Consider the following 26,629-nt stretch of genomic DNA (forward strand, 5'->3'; position numbering starts at 1 on the left):
AAAACACAGTCCTAAACTTGCATCAAAGTGACACAAGAAAGGCTGACAAAAGACACAAACTCTAAACCTTAAAAACTCACTCTTTGTAAAAACACGGTTTAGAATACATGAGTTGTAAAGGCTTGAGGCTTTACATATTTATAGTCTTCAATTGTCTTGATGTCCAAGTTAGGTCTTCAGACATGTACAGCTGTAGGAATTGCGGCCCAACCCTAAATTAATTTCAAAAATATAATTTGTTTGTTTCATGTTGTACCAAACAAAAAAAAAATGCCAAAAATATAATATAATTATATTTTTGTTTTAAATAACATTCCCTCAGCCGACTTCAATAAAACTTGCTGAGCAAGGCTCGTTTTGCCCAGACGCACGTGCCTGAATATATAATTGAAGCAAATCTTGACTCAGATTTGAAATAAAAATTCTGCACTAAAAACAGAGTATCAGGATGCTGTACTATAATGCTACAGCACCTCAGTCCAGCATCTGGCTGGTTGGCTTTTGCAAAATGTAGCCAATCAAAACACCAACACAAACAACTTGCCTCGTGTGTGCATCACAACAATAAATCAATTAAAGAGAACATGCGCAAATTCTAGAGACATAGCTAAGTGTGGAATTCTCATAATCAACAAAAATCAGTGTTTGGGCTCAAAATCTCACGGTTTTGTTGGATTAAACTATGGTCAATATTTGTGAGAGTCCCTAAGCTTTGCCTAAATTATCACTATGATGCATCAGAAACATTCAAAAATATCACACATTCATATCATGCAATTGGTCAACAATTTTGAATCTAAGATGGTAGCCAAACAAATTTCAAATAGTGTGAGGTTTTCAAAAAGACTAAGACATTCAAGGAAAACAACAAATAAAACAAGCATTTATTCATGACCAATAAAGAGCAAGTAACAATTTCAACATAAACGCACGAAGCAGGCCAAAAAGTACACATGGAGAAGGTAATATCTGAAAACCTGATTCTTTTTTTTTTTTTTTTTTTCAGCTTTCGAATGCACTATACTCCAACTCCTCCATTGTCTTCTTGAACCTGCAAAACACAAAACCAAAACAAAGAAAAACATTGTTTAGTGAATAAAACCTTGGGTTGCCTCCCAAGCAGCGCTCTTTTAACGTCAATAGCTTGACGGTCCATGACTTCAAATTAGGGAGGATATTTCAGACTTGTTTCACCCCAACTCCTCTTTTGCTCTTTCTTCAACCGAGAATTATTCTGATCAACAAGCAATGATTTCACTATTATCGGACGGCGAATGAACTTTATCTTCTTATTCCTCCCCTTCTTTCTTTTCTTCTTTCGTGCTCCTTTTGGACCTTCCTTAGAATCATCCACACTCTTTTTCCTAAAACTCATCATGACGGTTTCAACTAGCTTCTTCACTTCTTTCTTTACTAAACCTTCCAAAGGAGGAATAACAATTTTACAAGCATCCACACCCGGATTGACTTCTTCATCCTTATACACCTTGTGCAACCAAAAGGCAGGGATTATACCATTTAAATTCCAAGCCGAAGTGTCATAATCCTTCTGCAATTCTTTAACAAGGTCATCTTCTTCCAAAGGAGTAAGCAAGCTACTAAGTATGACCGGTTGCTTTGAATCTTCTCCCAAGAATACATACTTCCAATTAGGAGGAAGTTCTTGCAACCCCGGAGGACTTGGCTCAAACTCTTCCTCCACTAGCAATGTCTCCTCCACTTTTAGCGTTTCCGCTACTTGGCACTCATCCAATTGTTGAAGAAAAAGTTCAATTTCATGATCCCATTCTTCTTCTCTCACATCCTTTGCCACATCCTCTAACACATCCACCTTGAAACATTCGGGTACCACTCCACAAAACTTTGTTGCTTCAAACACTTTGAAGCATACTTGTTCATTGTCTAGACGAAACATGAGCTCACCCATCTCAACGTCAATTAGCGCCCTTCCGGTGGCTAAGAATGGTCTTCCCAACAAGAGAGGAACTTCAGCGTCCTCCTCCATATCTAGAATCACGAAATCAGCCGGGAATACAAATTCAGCACATCTTACCAAAACATCTTGTAAAATTCCATGTGGATAGGTAATTGACCGGTCGGCAAGAGATAGTTGCATCTTTGTCGGTTTAGCCACGGCACCCGGGATGCGCTTCATCATAGACAAGGGCATCAAATTGATGCTTGCACCCAAGTCACATAAAGCTCTCCTAACATGTAAGTTTCCAATAGAGCGTGGAATGGTGAAACTTCCCGGATCCTTCTTCTTTTGTGGAAGCTTCTTTTGAATTATTGCACTACACTCTTCGGTCATGTCTACCGTCTCGTCATCAAGAGGATTTCACTTCTTTGTCAAAAGCTCCTTCATAAATTTCGCATATATGGGCATTTGTTCCAAAGCCTCTGCAAAAGGAATATTCGCTTGGAGACTATGAAGCATTTTCATGAAATTTTTGAAGTGTTGGTGCTCTTTCTCCGTAGCCTTCTTCTTTCGCGGATACGGCAACTTGGCATGGAATGAAGTGTTTTCCCCTTTGTTGCTATCCTTCTTTTCTAAGCTTTGATCTTTCTTCAAAGTGTGGTTCTTTTCAACTAACTTCTCATCACTCTCTTTTTGAATTTTTTTCTCTCTCTCATTTTCGACTACTTCTTCTATCTCACCTTCAATCTCATTTTCTACTCCACATTCTTTTTCAACTTCACCCTCATTCTCATTTTTTTCTTCTCTCTTTTCTTTCACTCCCTCTTCACTCGTCTCACTTTTTTTCTTCATCTCGACCTCCGGTGAAGGAACCACTCTACTTCTTAAGTTGATCGCCTTGCAAGTTTCATTCCTTGGGTTGTCTTTTGTAGAACCTTCAAAGCCGTTATTTTGAGTAGCCGAGAATTGTCTTGACAATTGACCCATTTGATTTTCAAGGTTTTTAATCGAAGCTTCATGATTCTTGTTAGCAATATCTTGGTTAGCTTTCATTTGGTCTTGGCTAATCTTCATTGCTTCAAAATTTCCTTGAGTCACCTTGATAAATTGAGAAAGAGTATCTTCCAGTTGAGACGGTTTCCTTTGTTGAGAACTTTGTGAAGATGATTGTTGTTGAGATTGAGAAGAGCCTTGATTTCCTCCCCAACCAAAGTTTGGATGATCTCTCCAACCCGGATTATAAGTGTTCGAATACGGGTCATGATTTGGATTGCTCCTCTTGAAATTAGCTAAATATTTAGCTTCCTCCGAACCTTCAGGAAAACATTCACCATTGGCATGACCTTGCCCACAAAAATCACACTTCAAATCTTGAGTTGCCCTTACTTGCAATTGGGAATTGGAAGAGTTGGTGAAATGTTTCAACATAGCCGCCATTTGAGAATTCATCAAAGTGGATTGTGCTAGAAGAGCAGTTTGTGTATCAAGCTCTAGCATACCACCCTTTTTCTTTGCACCTCTATCATTTTGAACTCGGTATTCATTTTGAGCCATGGATTCAATCAACTCTCTAGCTTGAGTTTGATTCTTATTCTTCAAAGACCCACCTGCTGATGCATCCAAGAACATTCTAGTTTGAGCTCTCAACCCTTGAGTGAAGTGCTGCATCTGGGTATGATTATCGAGCCCATGCTTAGGACATTTCTTCAGATAAAGTTTGAATCTTTCCCATGCATCATATAGAGTTTCAGAATCTCCTTGTTCAAAGCTTGTTATGTCTTGCCTTCTTTCAAGGTACTTATGAATAGGAAAATACCTATCCATAAACTTCATCTCCAACTCTTGCCAAGTGTTAATAGTATTCGGAGGTATTGTGTCTAACCAATCTTTTGCTCTTCCAGTTAAAGAGTACTTAAAGAGCCTCAACCTCTTATCCGATGCGGTTACACCTGGTGGATCTGTGTAATCACATGCTTCATAGAAATGCTCAAGATGGAGATTTGGGCACTGTGTTTCAGCCCCTGAGTATTGATTTTCTTTAAGGGCGCTGAGCACTGAATTCTTGATGTCAAAAGACACGGGATTCCTAGGTTGAAAACCCAGATTGGCAAGCTCTCCGTTGTTTCTTTGGCCAAAGTCACCTAACGTCCTTTCAGGCACAACTGGTGGAGGCGGTGGTGGATTTCCAGCCATGATGTTGGCTTCGTTGTCCGATGTGTCTGGACTAGAAACCACTTGTTCACTACTTTCTTGTGCAACACCTGCTAACCGGGCAACCTCTCGGGCTAACCGAACTGCTTTTCTGTTTGCTTTAGCTGTTTTCTCTATTTCAGGATCAAAGACAAGTTCTCTTGCTGCTTTCCTACCTTGCATAAACAACCAGAAAATACCTTTAGAAGCAACTGCACTACACAAGAATGAAAAAAGAAAATAAAAAACAATTTAGGACTAATTTTTATATGTTTTTCTTCTTAAAGGAATGCTAAATAAAAATAAAACAATAAAACTACTAAGTATGGTCCAATTGCCTTGTTGATTCAATCAACAATCCCCGGCAACGGCGCCATTTGATGAAGTATCAAAGTAAGTATATAATTATCGTATCCACAGGGATTGTTCCGAATCAAATAGGGGTAAATTGGTATCATACGAGAGTAATTTGCAATAAAATAAATAGGGGGAAGTGTTTAGATTTCAGACTTGAGAAAGTAAATGACAAGATAATAAGGTTTTCTTTCAAGATGCGAAGGCGATTGGACCTTTTCGGTTCATCTGGTCACTATTGTCTCGGATATTTCATGCGTATCAACAAATTACAAACTTAGTTCCATGATTCGATTAAAATAAATAACTATGTCCAATGTCTTGGTACATAGTCCTCTCAATTGATTATCAATCCCTAATGTCTTAGGATGACCTATAATCAATTGAGGTTTGTTTCCCTTTAATCCTTGAATTCACAATTAACAAACCTATATGTCTAAAGAATAAGTTAATTGTACAATTATCTCTAGGTCAATCAATTCGTTTCTAATGTCTTAGTAAACAAACAATTATAATCATCAAACAATTCGCGACGTTGTATAAAGCATTAAGAACAAGAGATAAAAGAATGAAACTAACTTCGTAATTATATTAAAACATCATATGAAATTCATGGTTCAAAACAATAATAACTAGAATCCCCTAGGATCCAATCATAGAGTTTAGTTACTCATAATCATAAAAATAACAATAATTAGAGTGAAAGAATTCATTACAATGAAGAATTTCGTGCTCTGATCTTGATCTCAAAAGTGCCTCTGTCGCCGTCAAAACTGTTCCACCCTAATTCTGAACAGAAAAAGTATATATATGGTATAATCTGCGTACCGGCGCCCCGCGCCAGCCCGTCTGCGCCCCGCGCAGACTGACAGAATCCTCAGGCAATTCTAGCATCGTTTCTGCGCGGCGCGCCAGCTTGACAGAATCTACAGACACTTCTAGCAGCTTCTGGGCGCGGCGCGTGATGCTTTCTTGGTCTAGGCGCAGTACACTTCTATTCCTTCACTTTTTGGCCTCAAATCCTTGTGTTCCGAGCATTCTTGTCATGATTCTTTTCCTCTTTATTCTTGCATAAAAACATACTAAATGCTATCTAGAAATGCCCTAAAATGTGGTTAAAACATAGTAATGACGTGAAGTCATCACATACTTTAGATTCAAGACAAGATGCAATCAATCAGTAGGTCACTGCATATAATTTATCTTGAGCGTTTTATTTAAGTCAGTTGCTTTTATGTGAAAATTTAAAGATTTAGGTCCTAAAGATAATATTTAATCTGCACACCTTATTAACAAGTATCTAGATAAATTTAAAGTTTATGTAGAGGATGATCATCTAGATAAACTTCATAAAACTGGGTAGTTATTATAATTTAGCTGATGGAATTGTGCAATCATTTAAAAAAAATTAAAAATTGTATTTTTTATTACTATAAGCCATCATATAATATAGGTAATTATATATTGTCCATGTTACATATAACAATTATTTTGAAATTTTATAACTACTTAAACTTTTATCGTTAAAATAACTTCTATATCTAAAAACAATTGAGTCAAACCAAATTCGAAATTTGGATCTCTCCATGACTTTCTCTCACGTTTCTCATATTGGCATAATCTTTCACCGTTTATACAGCTCGTTAGTCATTTTCTTAATGTTGATTTTCTAGAAACTTAGATCACAACTTTGACACGCCAACTCATTAGTCATTGACTCACTACCATATAAATTCAAATATATATATTCATCATCTACCACAACAATGTTTCAATACTACTTTATCATATTTAACATAATTGTAACAAAAAAAAAAAAAAACTACATTATCATAATAACCAATGAATCGCTCTGTGAAAGTCGCAGTTATAGGTGCAGGGGTTTCAGGCCTAGTCGTTGCTCGCGAGCTTAAACGTGAAAATCACAACGTCGTCGTTTTTGAACAAAACAACCGCATAGGAGGAAACTGGATTTACGACCCGAAAACCGAATCCGATCCACTTAGCATTGACCCGAATCGCGAAACTGTACATAGTAGCCTCTACATTTCTCTACGCACCAATCTCCCGAGACAACTTATGAGCTTTCGTGATTACCCGTTTGTAAGATCCGAATCCGACCCGAGAATGTTTCCGGGTCATGATGAGGTGCTTCGTTTTTTAGACCGGTTTGCGGATGAGTTTGGGATTAATGAGTTGACTCGGTTTGATACGAGGGTGATTCGGGTTGAACGAGGGGAAGAAGGGTGGATAGTTGAGTCGTTGAGTCGAGGATCCGAATTGGTGACCCGGGAAGTTTTTGAATCGGTTGTAGTGTGTTCGGGACATAATAGTTCGCCGAGAATTGCAAAGATTCCGGGTATTGAAAAGTGGGGTGGGTATCAAATGCATAGTCATAACTATCGTGTACCTGAACCATTTCACGACCAGGTACACTTTATTTTTCTTTACTTCAAAATCAAAACAAAACAAAGAGTTAAGTCATTATCCAATAGCATAAATTATGATAAAATATTAGGTTAAATATCAAAGTCTTTTAAAGTAGTACTAGTTGAATTTCTTTCTAAATGAACTTGACAATTCAAAGGTCTCAATATTAAAGTAGCAATTTAGCATGCATAGGTAAATAATTGGTGTGCATGTCACTTGTGCGGTTTTTGCAATCAAATTTTACCATTTTGGTATGTTATTCTTAAGTGGTTGGATGTTGTGTGGATGTCTCCTCATGGTATGTTAGGGTGTTTTGAGGTTTTCTTGGGCATGGTATGAGTAGGAAAAACATATTGTGGTGAATGTTAATTTGGCGATTTATTGTGTGGACTATTTGGAACTCTTGAAATGACGTTTTTTTTCAGAAGGAACTTTTTCTGCTGAGTGCTTGGTAGATAGGGTGAAACTATCATCTTGAAAATAGTTCTTAGGTAAAAACTCTGGCTCCCCCTGTTCCTATTACAAGTGGTGCATGCATCCTATTTATTACTGGAACCGATAAAGTCTGACGGGGGTGTTGAGTTGAGTCTTCGTGAGGTCTAGTTGGTTGGAGGCCTCTTGCGCTTGTCCTTCTTAGTGGTTGATTCTTACCTCTCTTTCTCTGAGGGGTCCTTGGATCGTTTTGTGGTGGTGCATTATAACAAGAGGTGGGAATAGGCTAAGCCGAGCTAGGCTTTGCCAAACTTGAGCTCGACACCTGTCAAAAAATCGAAGGCCTCAGCCTTGCCTGTGGCCTATTATAGGCTTAATTTTTAGGTCTGACTCTGGCCTTTTGAAAGTCTGATATGACCTATTAGTGTGTTTAAAAGCATATTTCATATGAACATATTTAAATAAATAATTATATTTATTTTTAATGTGTAAAAAAAATTATATTTATTTTTAAATATACTTATGAACTAATAAACAACCAATGTTCCTTTTGAAATTTAACATGATATTTTATAGAATTTGACTATATATGTCATCATATTTCAATTCTAGTTTATAATAATAATACATTTATATATGTTAAAAACTAATATAGATTAATAAACTTAAACTACTTAAAAAGTTAATAGATTTATAATTTAATCAAAGTACAAATTTTAATACTATATAAATAATAATCGTAGTATTATTCATATTAACTTAAATAGGCTGACCTAGTAGACCTCAAAGACTTTTTTAATGGTCCTCGGCCTGACCTTTTTAGCTAAATAGGCTTATAAAAAAACATTGGTCTGCTCTATTTAAAGAAATAGACTAGTCTGGCCTCATAGGCCCTTGTAAGCCGGTCTGACCCTATTCCCAACTCTAATTATAATATAAGTGTTTAATTTTTGGTGTGTCTTCCTATAGGGTTGTGTGTGTGTGTGTGTGTGTTTTTAGAGGTTGTTAGGTGTTAGCGGAGTGTACTTCTGATACCTCTTTATATTTCAAAGTTTCTCTTGTTCTTTACGTATTATATATAAGGATTTAATTGACATGCACCGACGGTGTAAAATAATTTTACACTATCAATCAATATCAACCATGTTTTCCGCCACATCACCCCACTTTCTTGACATGACATGGCAAAATGATGGTTATTTATTGGACGATTGTGTAAAACTATTTTACACCGTCAGTGCATATCAATTAAACTCTATATATAATATTATATTTACCATTAATAAAAAACATAGAAATAAACTTATAAAAAAAAAACATAGAAATATCATTAGAAAAACTTCACGATGGTTTCTAGTTTCCACCTTACAGATTGTGCTATTAGTTGGATATGGACCTAGTGCTTTTGATATAGCAGTTGATATTTTAAAAGTAGCAAAGGAGGTTCACGTAGCAGTCAAAGAGAATCCATTCGGTGTTAAGTTCCAAAATCTAATATATCATGATATGGTATGTATTATGTAATTTTGTATTTTTTATTTTTGGACTAATGATATGGTGATGCATTTAATCTGTTAAAAAATATGGATTATTGCAGGGCAAATTGGAGAAAATTTAAAATCTTTGTTTTCACAAAATTATTGCATAATTTTTTTGTCTCAAGTACAACTTGTCTAAAATATCAAAATAATTTTTTACACAAGAAATGTCATATAAGATAAATATAAAAAATTGTTCAATGCCTTAATTAAAAGTCTATCCTATTTTGTGATCTATTAATTTATAGAAAATGTTAAAAAGTGATTTTGGACACTGGTTAAACACATTAATAAGAAAACTATGTTTTGAAACGTGTGCATTCAATATTATTATTTTTTAAAAAATAGTTATTTTTCCAATATTAATTTTGTCTTAAATTTTCTTTTTTGGTATAATTAATAAATATTATGGAATACTATTTTTTTTTTGATAAGAAAATCATAAAAAAAGAATTATGGAATACTATTTAGCATGACCCTTAATTTATTTATGTTTAACGATTAAACAGATGGATTTTTTTTTATCTTTACTGATCAAATAGATGGATATGTACATCTTCTACTTATTATTTAACAAGAAAATTTTAGTAATAGATTATTTAATCAGTGACAGTGAGTCAAATTTTTATGTTACATGGATATGCTTTTGAGAAAATAAATTGACGTTCTTTAATTTTGTTAATTTTAGTTATATTTCTATTTATCTTTGCAGATAAAATGTGTGAACGAAGATGGCTCAATTGCCTTTCAAGATGGATCCTCAATTTTTGCAGACACTGTGATTCATTGCACCGGGTACCAAAGCCAACCAGCTTAATACCTTCAACAATTTGAGAATTTTGGCACCTAACAATTTTTTCACGCGACCGACAAAATTACCAAAATATTCTTTGAAATAGTCGACATATAAAATCTTGAAAATTTCATGTTAGCAGGTATTTTTTTTTTCTCGTTTTTATAACATCTGCTACTTAAATAGCAGAATGGTAAAAATGTAAATGAAAAGGACACGCAAGAAATACACAAGGTGCCAAAAGAAGCTCTCCAATTATTTTACAACTTTTTTATTTGAAGGCCTTTTATCAAAGTTAAGGACATTGTGATTTTGTGCATATGATATATGTGTTGACAGATACAGATACCACTTTCCATATCTTGAAACCAAAGGAATTGTAACAGTTGAAGATGAGTGTGTTGGACCATTATATAAGCACATATTTCCTCCATCATTAGCACCTTGGTTGTCTTTCATTGGAATCATCAGCAAGGTTATTGGTAACATGTTTTTATCCTTTCTTTCCATCGATTGTCCTTTTTATAACACAAATAATTAACTATGACCAGGAACCTATATTTGCTATTGTTGAATTACAAGCCATGTGGGTTGCAAGAGTTTTGTCTGGTAAGATTTTGTTACCTACAGAAGAGGAGATGATGAAATCTGTTCAAAATATCTATGATGAAATGGAGAAGAATGGCTTGCCCAAAACTTGTGCTCTTTCCCTTCGTCCATTGCAGGTAAATAAACTAAATCCTATTTTATATAGTAATAGAGCATCTCCGAGCATCAGTTGAACTACCTGTTATTAGATTTTCACTATCGATCACCACCCTCCATTTATATCCACGCATCAAATCCATTAAGAGTTCCACCAATCTGAGAAACAAATATTAGCCTTCCATCTGTTCTTCCCACAAACCAATTTCATATGTGAAATTAATTTTGTAAAATTTGATAAAGTTGAGTCAAGATCTTCTCATTTTTTAACTTCTCCATTTTCGCCATTTTTTAATATATATTCGCCAAACTGATTAACAGAGATATCTTTAAGGGACCTATTCGGACCTTTTTTCCTTTAAAAGACCTATTCGGACCTTTTTTTTCTTTAAGGGACCAATGTGAAATCAAAAATATCTTTAAGGGACTATTTTACTAATTAAGACAAAGGAAAAATACATAAAAAAAATGAAGAGGATCCCAACACGTGAAAGTGAGTCACTTCACTTGAGTGTGACTCTTAATTTTTTGGATTCAAGATCCTCTCCATTCTTAACTACAAAAAGAAAAAATAAATAAATGTCATTTGTCTCATTAATTAAATTAAATTTGTGTTGCAGGGTGATTACAAAAATTGGTTGGCTGCACAAGTTGGGTTGCCTCCTTTGGAAGTGTGGAGGGAAAATCTGTTGATAGAGTGTTTCAAGAAATTAGTTGCATTGCCAACCAAATACAGAGATCAATGGGATGGTGCTTATTGGGATTCAATCATTCAAACTACATCCACTCTCTAAAATCAAGAAAGTATTCAATTTCTACCATACTAGCTTGTTCAAAAATTTCTACCATACTAGTACAGTATCAAATAAATGTTGTTGCCTCAAATCTATATCCAAATACAAATGTTCATAGTTGTCATCATAATTCCTTTCACAAAAATAAATACACACACAAGTGTGCTGCTGGCTAATACTTCTTACACACTATGTGTTTTTGTTCTGTCTTGTGCATTGGTGTTGAACAAAACAAAACAAGGACATGGATATTCTACAGTTGCTGCACACGGTAGTTGTAGAGGATTATACATAACAATATCACCCATATCTGCGGATATTCACCTGTCCCGTCCCGATTTTGACGGGAAAAAACCGATTTGGTCGGGTTTGAGTTTTCCCAGAATTTAAAAGACGGGAGTAGGGCGGATAATTGAGACATTGATACCCATTCCGAACTCGTTCCACTTATATATAATTATATTTTATCTCCGATAAATTATAAACCCTTAAACAAAGTCTTAAATTATGTTCATACGTTTGTATTTATTTTTAAGCTGAGTATTAAACAAAGTTATTTTTTCTATTTATATTCTTTGTTTAAAAAAATCATGCATACTGCCGAAACAAAATAGTTTTCGACTTTTACTTCTTTATTTAATAAAAAAATACCAAAATTCAACCAAGTTCATATGAAAGTGAGGCGGACAGAGGATACCCAAACTCACTAGGATACCCGAACCACGTTGGATATGAGTTTCGGGTTCTAATTTTCATACCTTTGAGAATTGGGACGGGTTTGGTGAAATCCAAACTTTATGAGTTTGGGTTTGGGAAAGACAGAATTCGTCCCCGCTCTATTGTCATGCCTATAGAGGATCGATCCAATTTTGTGAGTGACATTGAGTTTTTTCAATAACATTTAGTAAAATTTTTCAGAAAAAGAGGTTGTTTGGATGGTAGACCTTTCAAAAATCTAAACTTAAAAGAAACTCAAATAATAAATTGGATATAAGATAAACAAAAATAATCGGTACATTCTAAGAACGTTCTTATCAGTAGTAAGTTATATAAAAAGTAATTTATGTGAATTGCGTATACTTAAAAAAAAACATGAGAAGAAAGAATCAACACACAATACATATTCTGGTTCACTCTTAATTTTGGACTACATCCAATCCCCAAAACATGTGTGAGTTTGTCCACTATAATTCTTTGAAATACAACTCTCTTTTCTTTGATTTTTCTAGCTCAATATACAACTTGTATTATCAAGCCTCAACAGGCTTACCACCTCAGTCACACTTGAATTCACAAAGCACAACTCAATCAATCTTACGGATTAACTTGAGTAAGATTACAAGTGTTGTTTGGATCTATGGTTATAAAATCTCAAAGCTAAATATTGTGATACACAAAGTAGATTAAGAACTTCCCGGTGCGAGTCATAAAATAAGAGTTTAAGGATTTATAGGATAAAACAAGTGATTGATGATTTGTAACTTAAACTCTTGTTCTTCCAATGTAGCAATCCTAGCTATTTGTAGATGGAGAATATCGATAGTCTCAAAAGTGCATGAGATTATAGTCACAGAGACTAAGAAAAAAAAACAAAATAAGAATCAATATATAAAGAGATTAGAAATAAAAGTAGTAAAATAAAAAAGAAAATATATGATAAAAATACGTCGTTTGGATTTTTCAGAGATTAAGATAAAATTAAAACAAATATATATTTAAAAAATCTTCCGCAATAAAAAAGAGCAAGGGTGAAAGAGGATCACCTTGTTGAACACCACAAGTTTATTTTAAGAAATTCCACAAGTTTACCATTCACGACCACCGAAAGCCTAGTAAAAACTCCTATTTTTTTTAAAAGTTCGCGTATCATGTTCGAAATGACATATCTTTTTTTAAAACATATCATTATTAAGATCTTATAAATACTATTAGTTCCCTTACCAAAAAAAAAAAAATACTATTAGTTTAATAATTTAGCTATTTAATCTTTAATTTTTGTTAATTTATCTATAATTTTAAATTAAAGGTTAAATTCATAAATTAAATATTAAATAGTTAGACAATTAAACTAATAATATTTTAATGTCTTATTAATGATATGTTTTTTCAAAAAGTCACTTATTATATGATACATGAACTTTTAAAAAAACATTCCTTCAAAAAAAAAAATGAACTTTTTAAAAAACATATGAACTAAATTGAAAATTTTAGGAAATATTAGAGGACTAAAAATATATTTTTGTATATTCAAAGGATTATTTTTTATTTTTTTATTTAAAAAAGGCTAAATTGCAGTTTTGGCCCCCCACATTTCATAATTGTGCGATTTTGGCCCCCCACATTTCAAATGTGCGATTTTGGCCCCCCACGTTTCATAATTGTGCGATTTTGGCCCCTCACGTTTCAAATGTGCGATTTTGGCCCCCTACGTTTCATAATTGTGCGATTTTGGCCCCCCACGTTGACTATTTTGACCAAAAAATTGATGACATGGAATATTTTTTACACGTGTCTTAATTGTATTGGCCAACCAAAATTTATTATTTATTTTTTTTTTAAAAAAAAAGGATAGGTTTCAAGAATTGATTATGCTATATTGGTTTCACGTGACCTATCCTTTTTTTTTAAAAAAAATAATAATAAATTTTGGTTGGCCAATACAATTAAGACACATGTAATAAATATTCCATGTCATCAATTTTTTGGTCAAAATAGTCAACGGGGACCAAGAAATACAAAAGGGGGCAAACGTGGGGGACCAAAATCGCACATTTGAAATGTGGGGGGCCAAAATCGCACAATTATGAAATGTGGGGGGCCAAAATCACACATTTAAAACGTGGGGGGCCAAAATCGCACAATTATGAAACGTGGGGGGCCAAAACTGCAATTTAGCCTTTAAAAAAGGATTAAATATTTAATCCACGAAAATAACACATTATCTTAAAACGACAGCGTTTGTTTTGCCACACGGATCCACCTGAAATCTGTGGTTTCCTTCGAAATTCCTGTCAAGTTGGAAACTTTTTCCATTTTTGCTTGCTGGGTTGCTTCTAAAATCAAGGTTATCAAACTCCTTCATCATCTTTTTTTTTTTTAATCTTTTTTCAATTCATATATAACATTATACTAATCACTTTTTTTTTTTTTTTTCCTTTTCATTTTCTGGGTGATGCTGTTTTTTCCATTTGCATAATTTTATAGATTTGAATTGTGAATTATAACAAGCAATGGTGAAGGAAACTGCATACTATGATACATTAGGTGTTAGTGTTGATGCATCTGCTGCAGATATCAAGAAAGCATATTATGTCAAGGTAATCAATCATTGTCTTTCAATTTTATGATTTGTGAAACCATAAACTCAGATTTGATTATGTGTAATTTTTCATTATATATGCCCTTCAATTATGTATAAGCGGTTATCATATAAGTGCTTATGTATAAGCTATTTCTATGACAAAAGATAAAATAAAGTCAAACTGGTTTCGTATAAGCTATCCTGAAAAAAAGCTTATGAAAATAAGCTTACAATAACTTATGGACATAGTGCTTATGTTAATTATGGTGTGTAACATAACATGTTTATATTTTAGTTTCGATTTTGTATGTAAAATATGGCTTCAATTTGTTTTTTAAATTTTTACTCATTGTGAGATTGGATTTCTATACAGTTTATATCACTCACCCGGTTTGGTTCTTTTAAGATACTATGTTTCCCATGTTTGAATTATTCATCAAGTTTTGAATTCTATAAGCCCCTAAGAATGGACTCTGGAAGTTTTCTAGTGATTTTGTCATGCCTTAATGTGAAAAATTTGCTCACCTCCAAACAGCACCTAATTGAATATGTGATCATTTTTGGGCTGCGGTTTGGGTGAATTGTAGGAAAGGTTATAAAGTAATGTGTGTTTACTATTTTCTTCTACTTACTCTTAGATTTGATATTTAGAGATGAATCACATATTTAGTCATTGAAAATAATAAAATTCTCAAATGATCCATAATTTGTTGTAATGGTCGACTTATCTTGGATATACTAATGTGATCAAGAATTTTCAATTTCAGTTAGTGATCACAGATTCACGACATGAATCTTATTTTGTTATTGTCTTAATAACTTGATATAAATATCTTCGCTTTACAGGCAAGAATAGTTCACCCTGATAAAAATCCCGGGGATCCTAAGGCTGCAGAAAATTTTCAGGTATGACCTAAGAATCCAACTTTTGGCTTCATAGTACTAGCCAATATTATTTACATCTTTCTTATGATTTGATGTTCAGCAACAGTTTTAAATGTAGCGAAATTCATACCTCTGGGGATTCCCTCTCTAGTCAGTTTTATTTATTTATTTATTCAATATACTTTTCTAAGTTTGGTATCTATACCAGTTGCTTGGCGAGGCCTACCAGGTTTTAAGCGATCCTGAGAAGCGTGAAGCATATGACAAGAATGGAAAGGCAGGAGTGTCAGAGTAAGTTTATAGAACCTTACATGACGGAAAAGTAATTAACTAATAATAGATTGCAAGCAATTAAGCTCCATGAAATGATGAACCTTATCTAGCTGTTTAATGTCTGTCATTGATTTTCTCTTTTATGTTCACTATATTCAATTATTATTCAGATTGTAGCTGACACAAAAAATATGCAATACTCACTGAATACACACTGTACGTTCCTTTCCTGATGTTGGAAATTCCCCCTTAATTGCGATTTGCCCCCGGCCGTCTAATTGCAGCATTTGGGCTGTTTTTCATTCTTCCAACACCTTCATTGTGTTGGTTGTGAGGGAGTGGGAATTAACCTCACATTGCCTAGAGATTTGGCTTATGTAGCGCTTATAAACTTTGGGCAGTCTTCACCTTACAAGCCAATTTTGTAAAATGATATCAGCGTGATGCGATGTCAGTTCAAAAAATGGGTTTATTGATAATGTAAAATGAAGGGCATTTTGAAGGCCAGCTTCTTTGTTGCCTAAAACCACATTCAATCCTTGTGCGCCCTTTTTTCCGGCCCTCCTCTCAGTCTGTTGAAATTCCACTCCCTTTTTCAGCAGGTGGTTACAGTCACCGTCCACCCCTTATTTTCCCTCATTTCTCACATTCACCACATGGTCCAGTAAAAGAGAGTTCCTAACATAGTGGTTCCCAACCTCAAAAAAAATAAAATAAAGTTTCTTGTTGTTGTAAGTTAGAAAGTGGATCTAACCAAATAGCGTGCATTTGAGCTAGCTCGTCTTGTGTTATAATCACGTTTTTACTGAGATTTTTTTTTAAAAGTAAACAATTCACCTCAAAATCAAATATGCATTTGGAGAAAGTTGTACAACTGTTTTCTTCAAGAAAAACTTTAATTTGACCTTGCCATACCAGATCTGTGAATACTTTCCACTATGTGGAGCTATCAAAATTTTAGTTGAGACCTAATACTAAGAGTACCAAATTTTTTTTGCAAACTAATAGTACCAAGTAACATTACGAAATATAAATTTGTTTAGATGTTGAGAGAATGAAATACCCCATTTTGTATTGCAATTGAACAAAAACTAAATGCAAGAGGAGATGATGTAGAATATATTTAAGAATACTTATATTATTTTTGTTTACGAATTTGATCATAATTGTGTTAGTTAGCATATTTATTGTATTATGTTATTTATGTGGATATTTTTCTTTTTTTTTTAAACCTTATTTTTTGTAAGATGTATTAGAATCTAGGCCCCAACCAACCCCAAAATCTAGCTCAACAGATAGGATTTCCCAAAACCCCAAACCCCTTATAATGAGTACTTTGGCCATATAGCAAATCAATCTCGATATGGGATCACAATGAGTAGGACTTTTAACCTCTCTTTAGCAACACGGCTGAGAGTTACACCAGTTCAGTGTTAAGAGTGAATTTCTTCTTTGAGACTTGGAGTAGGAGGAATATATGGAGATTTTATCAAGATATGAATCCATTGTTAAAAGGATTAAGGTATCGTTTGGCCCGGCTTTTTTATGGTCTAAAAGCTACTTTAAAATAAAGTTCAAAATAAGTGCTTTAAAAATAAAGTTAAAGTTGTTTGGTGATTTCATTTTTAAAAAACTTAAAATAAACTCCAATTTAATTTTTTTGATGAAATATTTTATAAAAGTTATGAAAATATATTAAAAGTCATTATAAATAAAATAATTTAAAAATGAAGTTTTGGTCCCCCTATTTTAAAAACCAACTTTTTAGTCCCCCAATTTTAACTTTTTTTGAGTTTTGATCCCCCATCCCATTTTAGGGCTAATTTTGTTGATGTGGCATTGTCATTAATGCATATCAGCGTCCACGTGGACAAATTTAATATCTATGTCATTATTTATTTTTAATTCAATAAAACTTATTTTATAAAATATTTTAATTATTAAAATTATTGTATTTTTTAAAAAGAAATCAATCAAAAAATAATTCAAAAACATCAAAAATCACACCAAACAATCCATAGCCCCCATTATCATCATCCATTTATCCAGTTATCCTACCCTTCTTACCAACCCAGAAAACAAAATAATCACGTTTCATCATCATCATCGTAAACTCATTACAATAAAAAATCCCAAAATTCACAACCTCTAATTTATTAAACCTAAGAAAAAACAAACAATCACAACATGGACATGGTCCTCTTTGATTCAAATCAAACTATTGCATATTGAAAGCAAGTTTTGTGTTTCAAGAACCTCCAACTTTCATCATCATCATCCAACTTTATATAAAACCAAACTAGAATTCAACTTCAGATTTAAAACAATTTTTGGGTTTTCGTTCAAACTCATCCAAAGTCATAGATAGTTTAAAGAGTATGAGTAATTTTTATTGAATCACAAAATCATCTCTAATTTCTTTTTGTTTTTAAAAATCTAGAAATTGTTGAGTTTGAATGGAAACCACAGGATTGGTGAAATCCATAAGGAAGCATTCTCTTTGATGGTGAATAAAATTCTAGTAGTTGAAGGTTTGATAATTAGGATTTCAAATTTCATATTTTATAAGATTTAACAATTATTATTTCAGTTGAATATATAATTCTAATAATTAAAATATTTTATAAATAAAGTTTTATTGAATTTAAAAATATATAATAATGATATGGATATTAAATTTGTCCACATGAATGTTGCCACATCATTAGTTACAAGGCCACATCAACAAAATTAACCCCAAAATGGGATGGGGGATCAAAACTCAAAAAAAATGAAAATAGGGGACTAAAAAATTGGTTTTTAAAATAGGGGGACCAAAACTTCATTTTTTGAAAATAGGGGGACCAAAAGTGTATTTAAGCCTTTTAACTAATAATGTTTTAGAAAATCTACCGTTCGATTATAAGTATATATTATTTAGATCATCTATATAAATTTTTACATAAATTTAAATAATTTGATACGTTATTGATATTCATAAAAATTTAAAATGTTCAATAAAGATGCATAAATCTTTAATTTTAATGGTTTTATTTTTAATTTTTTTTATGGGTGTCAATAACATATAAAATAGTTTTAAATTTGTGTAAAATTTTAAATAAATAATCAAAATGATATAAACTTTAAATCTATCGCAAATTTTATAAATTTATATTTGTTAAAATATGATTACACGACATGATATTATATGTGTAATTTTTATGTATCCACATATGTAGTTATTGAAATGAAATGAATGATTATTTTATTTTTTAATTAACCAGTGGTATACACCTTTATTATGACAGTAAAAATTAATAATAGTGAATTTTTCAAAATAATAATAATAGTGCACATGATAAGGGTGGTGCATATATATACATGAATATCACTTATATGAATGATTTGCGATGCATATATATGAATGAATAATATAGAAATGATGGGTGATGCACTGATGCATATATATTATACACACGATGATATCAATTAAATATGAATGATTTGCCTTCACTGGGATTCGAAGAGGGTGGTTAGCGAAAAGCTGATTTGCCTTAAAAAAAGTTCCATATATTAACTTTGCTAAAAGTTGATTATTGATATATTTTACACATAAAAATTAAGTTACTTTTTTTATGAAGTACTTTTAAAAAATATTGTTTGGCCCGACTTCTACTTTTATAGAAAAAAAAGTCAGAAATAAGTTCGGCCAAACGGTACCTAAGGTGTGTAGATTAAAGACCTTATAGGGCCTCAAGCAGTTCCCCTGTGCTTGGTTTGGCTGGTTTACTCAGGCTATGGTTTCCTAACCTTGTGACGATACTCTTGTTATAATACATTCTCAAAATGGAAAACTCACACTTCTTGTAGATGTAGATGATATAATCATTGTAGGGAACGATGAAATTGAAAAGCAGGTCCTAAGAGAAAAGTTAGCATCCCAGTTCAATATAAAGAACTCTGGAAAGCTGAAAGACTTCCTTGGGATAGAAGTTGTCTACCCCAAACAAGGGATCCTTTATCTCCCAAAGGAATTATGTGCCTGGCCTTCTTAAGGAGATGGGTAAATTTGGTTGCAAGCCACTCAAGTCCACAAGTGGAGACGGCCCAACATCAAAGACTTGTGGGAAAACTCATCTATCTAGCCCACACCAGAGTAGACATGGAATCTACAGCTAGTGTGGCGAGTCAGTTTATGCTCGACTCACGTGAGACAAATTATTCTTAAAATAAGGGAAACTATCCATGGAGGTGTATATTGATTTAGACCATGAATGTTTGATTGTAAATAGATGCATTGCAGGGTATTGCATGTTCATGGGTGGAAATTTGGTGTCATGGAGAAGTAAGAAGCAAAATGTAGTTGCAAGGTCAAGCACAGAGGAAACATTTTGAGATATGGCTCGAGGGTTTGTGTTTTGTTATGGATCAAAATCATACTTGGTGACCTCAATAAAAAATAAGTTCCTATAAAGCTATTTTGTGACAATAAGTCAGCCATTAGCATGGCATACAACCCGATTCAACATGATAGGACAAGCACATAGAGATAGACCGGCACTTCATTTAGGCAAAATTAGATAGCAGTCTTATAGCTACAACATACATCGCTTTAGGACTTCATTTGGCAGATGTATACACCAAAGGGCAGAACAGTTTAAAGATCTTACTTGAAGGTTGGGAGTGATCTATATGCGTTAACCTGATTTAAGGGTAGTATTTAAACTATGAAAATTATAATAGATTCAACTTTGAAATTGTATTTCCTTACTTTCTAATTAGCATTTATTAGTATTAGCTGATAGAGACCAAATTGTCCTTAATCAATTCTGGTCAGAGCTCTTTGAGCAAACAGGAACCAACTAAAATATAGCACAACTTAATATTCTCAAACAGATGCCAAATAGAGGTATGAAATAGAGATGGGGGGAGTAGGTGCTTTGAAACATGTCTCAGATCTCTTTTTGGGGACCATCCTATAGACGAGTTCTGCTAAATTTTGATTCAATACCAACTATAACAGCTCAATCAAAATGATCCCTTTATCAGGCACTTTATGGGCAAATCCCTCTCTTCTTTTTAAAGGGAGTACTAGCAAAAGGGACTACATGCTGCATTAATTAAAGTTGAATTTGGAAAGGGCTAAGAGCGCGTGAAGATGTAGGCTAACAAGAAAAGAAGAGAGGTGGAATTCCAGGTACATGATTAGATATACGTACAAATTCAGCTACATAGACTAAGGTCACTAGTCAAGAAGAGGAGAGAAGCTGGAGCCACGGTTTTTTGGTCCTTATAAGGTTGTAGAGTGCTTCCAGTTTTCATGTCTGCCTCTGGAAAAGACTGTTTTTGGTGCATCACAACCCCAGTCTGTACCAGTCTACCAGATCATGATGACTTATCCAAGAATCAGGAACTACAGACCCAGCCACAGGATATACTAGATTTATGTGATAATGACAAGGGTGAAGCAAAGTTATTGGTCAAATGGCAAACTTCTCCCAGATTGTGAAAGTTCATGCCAATTGATGAAGTTGCAAATAGCCTTCCCTATTTTTCACCTTGAGTAAAAGGTACATACTTTGGGGATGGGTTGCTCGATAACCAGGCCCAAGGGAACCCAATAATTGGATAATTAGTTGGGAAATTATTAGTTTGTTGGTTAGTACTTGCATCTTAACACACAGGGGGTTAGAGGGATTCTTTTTTTATGATCGTTGTAAAGGAAGCCGGAAAGTCAATGAGGTGTCAGCTCAGTGCTAAAAGCTTTACCTTGTAACCTGATGACAATTTTAGCAAGTGAACTAAATTCGTCGTTAAGTAATAAAATTTATAAGATTCGTATCCACAGGGATTGTTCTTATTTCAACGAAACAATTCAATGAATTTAGGAGTAATTAATAAATTGCAAAGGGGGGTTTTTAGATTGATTTGTAGTAACAATGACAATAATTAAAATTGCAAGAAAGTTGAAACGTCAACTTTTATGAGAGAAAGACAATTATGAATTATTTTGAATCCTCTCTTTGTCCCTATCTGGTACTCTAGGTTCTAGTCATCAACAATGAAACTCTTATAATTACGACAGTATAACAAAATAGACCGAGTCCAATTCCTTGGCTCATCGATCCCGTTTATCTAATAAAGTACCCTAATTCCTTAGGCGAAACTAATATTATCAAAAGCTTTAACGAACGTTATATTAACAATCATGTCAATTAATTCTATATTCCTATAGCAATTACGATTGACAAACAATTAATCTAGTTCCAGTATAAACCCTAGGGTCAATAGTGATTTATAACTTAAAATCAATTCGAAAGTGATCAATTAACAAAAGCAATAAACACAAGATTAACTGAATAATTATAAGTTTTCATTGAATAAACTAGAACACGTAGTTACATGGCTCAGATAGTTTCAAAGAGAATCATCTATAATTCCTAATCTGATGAGATTAGTTACTCATAGTAATAATTGACATAACAATTATATAATAATATATCAATGATGAAGGCACCTTGAAATGAAACCCAATGGACAATTGCTTCTTCTCTCGGTGACGGCGTGAGTTTCTTTTCTCCCTTATCTCCCAAAAGTCTGCGTAATACCCCTTAGGTTAGAAAAGCTTCTCTTTTTAATACTCCCCAAATGCTACAAATCGTACCACTAGGAAGAATACACGTGTCCCTTGCCTTGTGTGATGCATTAGTAAAGGAAATTGGTCACGTGTTGACGCGTGCTGATGTCATGTTCTGCTTCAAATTAAACAAAATCGCGCTGTTATGAAATTCCAGCAGTGTCGTGAGGAAAACAGTGGCTGCAAGCGTTTTTTCACCTTCAAACTTTGCAATATTTTTCTAAGTATTCTTTTTCTCCTTTTTGCTTCTTGTCTTCAAATTTCTTGCTACATTAATTTCTTCAAATAATCTCTTTTTTTGACCATGTATTACTCCTAAAAACTAACTAAAATACTATGAAATTGCAATTAAAATTAACAAATGACTGACTGTCATCATAACCTTAAGGGAAATAGTTTAAATCCCCTTGAGAATAGTTGTAAAATGATCATTAGTGCCACTTTAATTAATAATAATTTCGCCCTTCCCAAATAATAATTTTACCAATTGTGTTTTCTGGTGTTTACCTACATTGGGTCTAGCCTAGAATTCTATTTCTTGCAATAAAGAAATCATTTTTTACTCCATGATATCAGTCTAACAACATATAAGATAATGTCAAAGTATGTTTATTAATTATTGTTCTGTTCCACCCTCAAGTACGTTGTATGCCACACCACGTTCTGAGGTATTGTCTGCTTTGGGCCTCATGAGAGCCCTCACGGTTTTGTCCTTTGTAAAAGGTGCCTCTGTGGGTTGAGGAGTGTGGGTGTTGTATATAAACTACCCTTAGCCTTGATCTCAAGCTATGTGGGACTTTAAGGTGTATCGGAACAATTATGAAAGCTGGTAATAACAATTTTTTTTGTGTTTTTCAGAGATTCCATGATGGACCCTACAACTGTATTTGGAATGCTTTTTGGAAGTGATTTTTTTGAAGAATATATTGGAAAACTCGCACTTGCTAATTTAGCATCTATAGAAGTTGAGGAAGACGCATCATCGGATATTCAACGTCTGCAGAGAATTCAAGAAAAGATGAAAGTATGCTTTTTTGTTTTTTAATGCTCTAATACAATTTTTTTGTGTCCCACTGTTTAGTTCCCTATTTTGGTAGCTAAAGCCTGTTTCCTACCATTTTATCTGTAGGCATGGCAGAAGGAAAGAGAATTGAAGCTGATAACAATTCTGAAAGACCGTCTGCAACCATTTGTTGATGGTAGAGAAGATGAGTTTACAACATGGGGAAATTCTGAAGCGAGGAGCCTTTCAAAAGCTGGTAAATCCCTTCCATTTATCCTGTAATTCTTATGGTGTATTGTTGAATGATAATCCTGAAATTTGAAGTTTCAATAAATAAATGGAAATTTTCAAAGAAAGTAAAACTCAAATTCAATCAGTAGTGTATATTCTAGCAGACGATATGTTATTTTAATGACATTTTGCATCCTACCGATGGAAAACGTCCAAATAATGTATTTGATGAAGTGTTTAGTCTATTATAGCCCTGTCTATCTATTGTTGGATTGGGAAGAACTTGTAGTTGTAGTAGTTGTTCGTGACTACTCATTCTATACAGTCAAGAATGGAGCATTGCATATTACTCCCAATCCATATCACGAAAAGGCTCAATCATATTAAGAAATTATAACCAATGACTTTTAATAAAGCCTGATGCTGCATACCACGTTAATGCTCTAGTTTGAGCGTGGATGTTTGAAAATATGTAAATGGGAAGATAATATATTCTTTCTTTTTTTGGTCAAGTAGCCTAGTGGCTAGAATTCCACCCTTAAGGTGAATAAGTGGAGTGTCCGAGGTTCGAACCCCAACTCCTGCATATAAAATGCGATGTGCCTACCAACTGAGTTATGCTCACAGGGACGAAAGATAATACATTCTAATCACATTAATTAATTACAATATTTTGAGATTCTTGTAGTTATTACATTTTGTGTATACACTAGATCCTTCATTTTGTAATTCAAATGCATGGATTTCATCATACATATTCCTTTTCCTCTCAACAGTTTTAATCTCTAGCAGCACCCTTAGGGACGTAAATGTCTGTTCACACCTGAAATTTTGTTAACATCTGACATTATTTTCAGCTTTTGGAGAGGCCATGCTACATACAATTGGTTATATCTACACACGAAAAGCAGCAAGAGAACTAGGAAAGGATATCCGGTTCATGAACGTTCCCTTCTTGGCAGAGTGGGTACGAGACAAAGGACACCGTATTAAGTCACAAGTGACGGCAGCCTCAGGTAGTAGACTACAGTAGTCTATCAAGTTGAAATGTTTTCTCAAAGTTGCTTTTGTAGGTTCTAACGGAACTTAACTACTTCTGTAGGAGCCGTGTCCCTAATTCAAATACAAGAAGAGCTCAAGAAGCTAAATCAAGGAGAAAATAAAGAAGAAAACATAATGAAAGCTCTTGAAGATAAGAAGGATACCATGGTTAATTCCTTATGGCAGATAAATGTGATTGATATTGAATCTACTCTCTCACATGTTTGTCAAGCAGTAAGTTGCCGTATTTTCTATCCATAGCTTAAAAATTAGACTCTTGACTGATATTTGTTATTATTCAGAAGTGAAAGAAAAAAAGCACGACATTTGTTAATCTTCGATTTTATAGTCTACTTTGAGAAATTTCACTTTGTCGACAGTTTAGCAATATTCTTTCTCCATTTTTTTAACCTTGAATTCATTGTTCACACCATAGTTCAAGTATATTTATTCTAGAAACAACTTTTGATCTGTGATATTTTCTTTTATCTAAGAAAGTTAATGATGAACCGAAGCATAATATTTATATTAGAATATCAATTATTCAGGATTCACAAGTTTTAAGAAAACACTCTTGTTATTTTTCTCAGGTTCTTAAGGATCCTAGCGTGTCCAAAGATGTTCTGAAGGCTCGGGCCAAAGCATTGAAAATGTTAGGAACCATCTTTCAAGTAAGTGATTCCTGAAGTTTGTATCATATGGTTGCACTTTAACATGAAGCAAAAATTTCAAGCAGTTACATTTTGTTGATATATATATAAGAATTTGTCGTTTTGCTTATGAGGGACAGGGTGCTAAGGACGCTTTTAGGAGAGAAAACAGTCTACGCCAAGAAAATGACAAACTGGTTGATGCTAGTTCCTCGTCATAGTCATCTTGTTCAGTTTCTTCAATGGTTGATCATGTTCTTGTGACCTTTTGGCTCTCAATGGAATTTGAACCTTATTTCTTCCAATGTTAATTGGCATGAATATATATACTTTCAATTTGATTTGTGAATTGGACACCATAATGCAATCTGCATGTAAGTTTTTAGCTTATAGTTTGTAAAGCAATTAATGACTTAGTGTTTATTATAACACAAGTGTCCATTCTAAATTCCTGTCATTGGAGATAGGATATGTAGATGGACATTCTTTCTGTATGAGCAGATGTTTATTTATATATTTATTGCTTCTGTTGTATGATAGGCTATATTTCATTTTAGTGCTAATAAAATGTAATTTTAAATTGAACTATGATTTTGAAAGTAGTGCATAAAGTCATTTTGTTTCCTTAACCAATTTTGTTTCCTTAACCATTGCTATGTGTTTAGCATTACCCTTAATTATTTCAACCGGTTAAATTGAAAATTAGATATGCCCGGAAAACTATAAACTAGCATATGTATCCATGACGGATACCGATACTTATAGGAAATTCCAAAGTAGGAGATGCATTCAATACGTATAGATACTGATACTCTATGCATACTTCTGCTATTTAGGTAGCAGATACCCTCCAATGACACCTTATCAATTTTTTTATAATGTCCACTACTTAAGTAGCAGATGACGGACGACATTTACAAAGTTTCTTATTTCTATGAGGTCCACTACTTAAGTAACGGAAGGATAAAAATGAAAATGTATAGGGCGCGCGAGAAATAGGTAGTGTGACAAAAAAATTCACCTCCATTTTCATATTTTTTGCTCAACATATATACCATCCAATCCAATAATAGCCAATATTACACAAATTCTTACACAACACAAATGCTTTATTAGACCTATTTAAAGACATCAAGTTAGATGATTCCAAGATCCTAACTATATTTAGATGCTAAAACTTTTTTTCATTGAGATTCTTCATTTGTGACATATCCACTTAGCTAGGAGAGTTATGTTGAACAATCTTAGATCCTTTACACCTAAATCCCCTTAAACTCATTTTTTGGTTTACAAGCCACCTCGCAAGCTACCCAAATAATTTTTTTCACGCCAACATCCGCCACCCCATGTGGTAGCTTGCAAAGTAAGGGAGGATTAGGTGTAATAGATCTAAGATTGATCGACAAAAGTCTTCTAATTAGAAGGGGGTTGCTTGGCGTGAAAAAACTTATGTGGATAAATTCAACAAAGCTCTC

At 33.5% G+C, this 26,629-nt stretch overlaps 3 protein-coding genes across 5 annotated transcripts; 2 read left to right on the forward strand and 1 right to left on the reverse strand.

Annotated features, from left to right (window-relative positions):
* Positions 1-2,338: 2,338 nt before the first annotated feature.
* On the reverse strand, positions 2,339-4,323 carry LOC123896006. Its single transcript, XM_045946465.1, has 2 exons — positions 2,758-4,323; positions 2,339-2,673 (listed from the first exon to the last, which is right to left on the reverse strand). Exons 1-2 carry the CDS (start codon positions 4,289-4,291, stop codon positions 2,339-2,341), a joined length of 1,869 nt encoding a protein of 622 aa, XP_045802421.1. The 5' UTR covers positions 4,292-4,323.
* A 1,899-nt stretch (positions 4,324-6,222) lies between these two features.
* LOC123893798 (flavin-containing monooxygenase FMO GS-OX-like 4) lies at positions 6,223-11,627 on the forward strand. 2 transcript variants are annotated; one of them, XM_045943595.1, is made up of 6 exons: positions 6,223-6,892; positions 8,696-8,833; positions 9,575-9,657; positions 9,995-10,130; positions 10,207-10,380; positions 10,981-11,627. In XM_045943595.1, the coding sequence occupies exons 1-6, from the start codon at positions 6,305-6,307 to the stop codon at positions 11,152-11,154; spliced, it is 1,293 nt and encodes a 430-aa protein (XP_045799551.1). In that variant the 5' UTR covers positions 6,223-6,304; the 3' UTR covers positions 11,155-11,627. The 2 variants fall into 2 exon arrangements, with proteins under 2 accessions (XP_045799551.1, XP_045799552.1); XM_045943596.1 differs by having other exon boundaries at positions 6,245-6,892; positions 10,001-10,130; positions 10,981-11,290.
* Positions 11,628-14,086: 2,459 nt separating this feature from the next.
* On the forward strand, positions 14,087-25,691 carry LOC123893799 (chaperone protein dnaJ 10-like). 2 transcript variants are annotated; one of them, XM_045943598.1, is made up of 10 exons: positions 14,087-14,218; positions 14,359-14,471; positions 15,302-15,361; positions 15,549-15,631; positions 23,088-23,253; positions 23,359-23,488; positions 24,321-24,479; positions 24,566-24,738; positions 25,095-25,175; positions 25,295-25,691. In XM_045943598.1, exons 2-10 carry the CDS (start codon positions 14,385-14,387, stop codon positions 25,373-25,375), a joined length of 1,020 nt encoding a protein of 339 aa, XP_045799554.1. In that variant the 5' UTR covers positions 14,087-14,218; positions 14,359-14,384; the 3' UTR covers positions 25,376-25,691. The 2 variants fall into 2 exon arrangements, with proteins under 2 accessions (XP_045799554.1, XP_045799553.1); XM_045943597.1 differs by having other exon boundaries at positions 14,092-14,218; positions 25,289-25,691.
* Positions 25,692-26,629: the final 938 nt, after the last annotated feature.

Source organism: Trifolium pratense, linkage group LG7, assembly GCF_020283565.1.
Source record: "Trifolium pratense cultivar HEN17-A07 linkage group LG7, ARS_RC_1.1, whole genome shotgun sequence".
NCBI classification, from domain to species: Eukaryota; Viridiplantae; Streptophyta; class Magnoliopsida; order Fabales; family Fabaceae; genus Trifolium; species Trifolium pratense.

What these genes read in the sequence shown, in the direction of transcription:
- LOC123896006 (XM_045946465.1), bottom strand. Translation starts at nt 4,291, where the DNA reads ATGCAAGGTAGGAAAGCAGCAAGAGAACTTGTCTTTGATCCTGAAATA. An exon ending in GGTCGAGATGAAGAAAAAAA is followed by an intron (nt 2,674 to 2,757) that starts GTGAGACGAGTG and finishes AATGTGGAGTAG; the next exon opens with AAAATGAGATTGAAGGTGAG.
- LOC123893798 (XM_045943595.1), top strand. Translation starts at nt 6,305, where the DNA reads ATGAATCGCTCTGTGAAAGTCGCAGTTATAGGTGCAGGGGTTTCAGGC. An exon ending in ATCTAATATATCATGATATG is followed by an intron (nt 8,834 to 9,574) that starts GTATGTATTATG and finishes TTATCTTTGCAG; the next exon opens with ATAAAATGTGTGAACGAAGA. An exon ending in ACTGTGATTCATTGCACCGG is followed by an intron (nt 9,658 to 9,994) that starts GTACCAAAGCCA and finishes ATGTGTTGACAG; the next exon opens with ATACAGATACCACTTTCCAT.
- LOC123893799 (XM_045943597.1), top strand. Translation starts at nt 14,385, where the DNA reads ATGGTGAAGGAAACTGCATACTATGATACATTAGGTGTTAGTGTTGAT. An exon ending in ACAAGTGACGGCAGCCTCAG is followed by an intron (nt 24,480 to 24,565) that starts GTAGTAGACTAC and finishes CTACTTCTGTAG; the next exon opens with GAGCCGTGTCCCTAATTCAA. An exon ending in TGTTAGGAACCATCTTTCAA is followed by an intron (nt 25,176 to 25,288) that starts GTAAGTGATTCC and finishes TTTGCTTATGAG; the next exon opens with GGACAGGGTGCTAAGGACGC.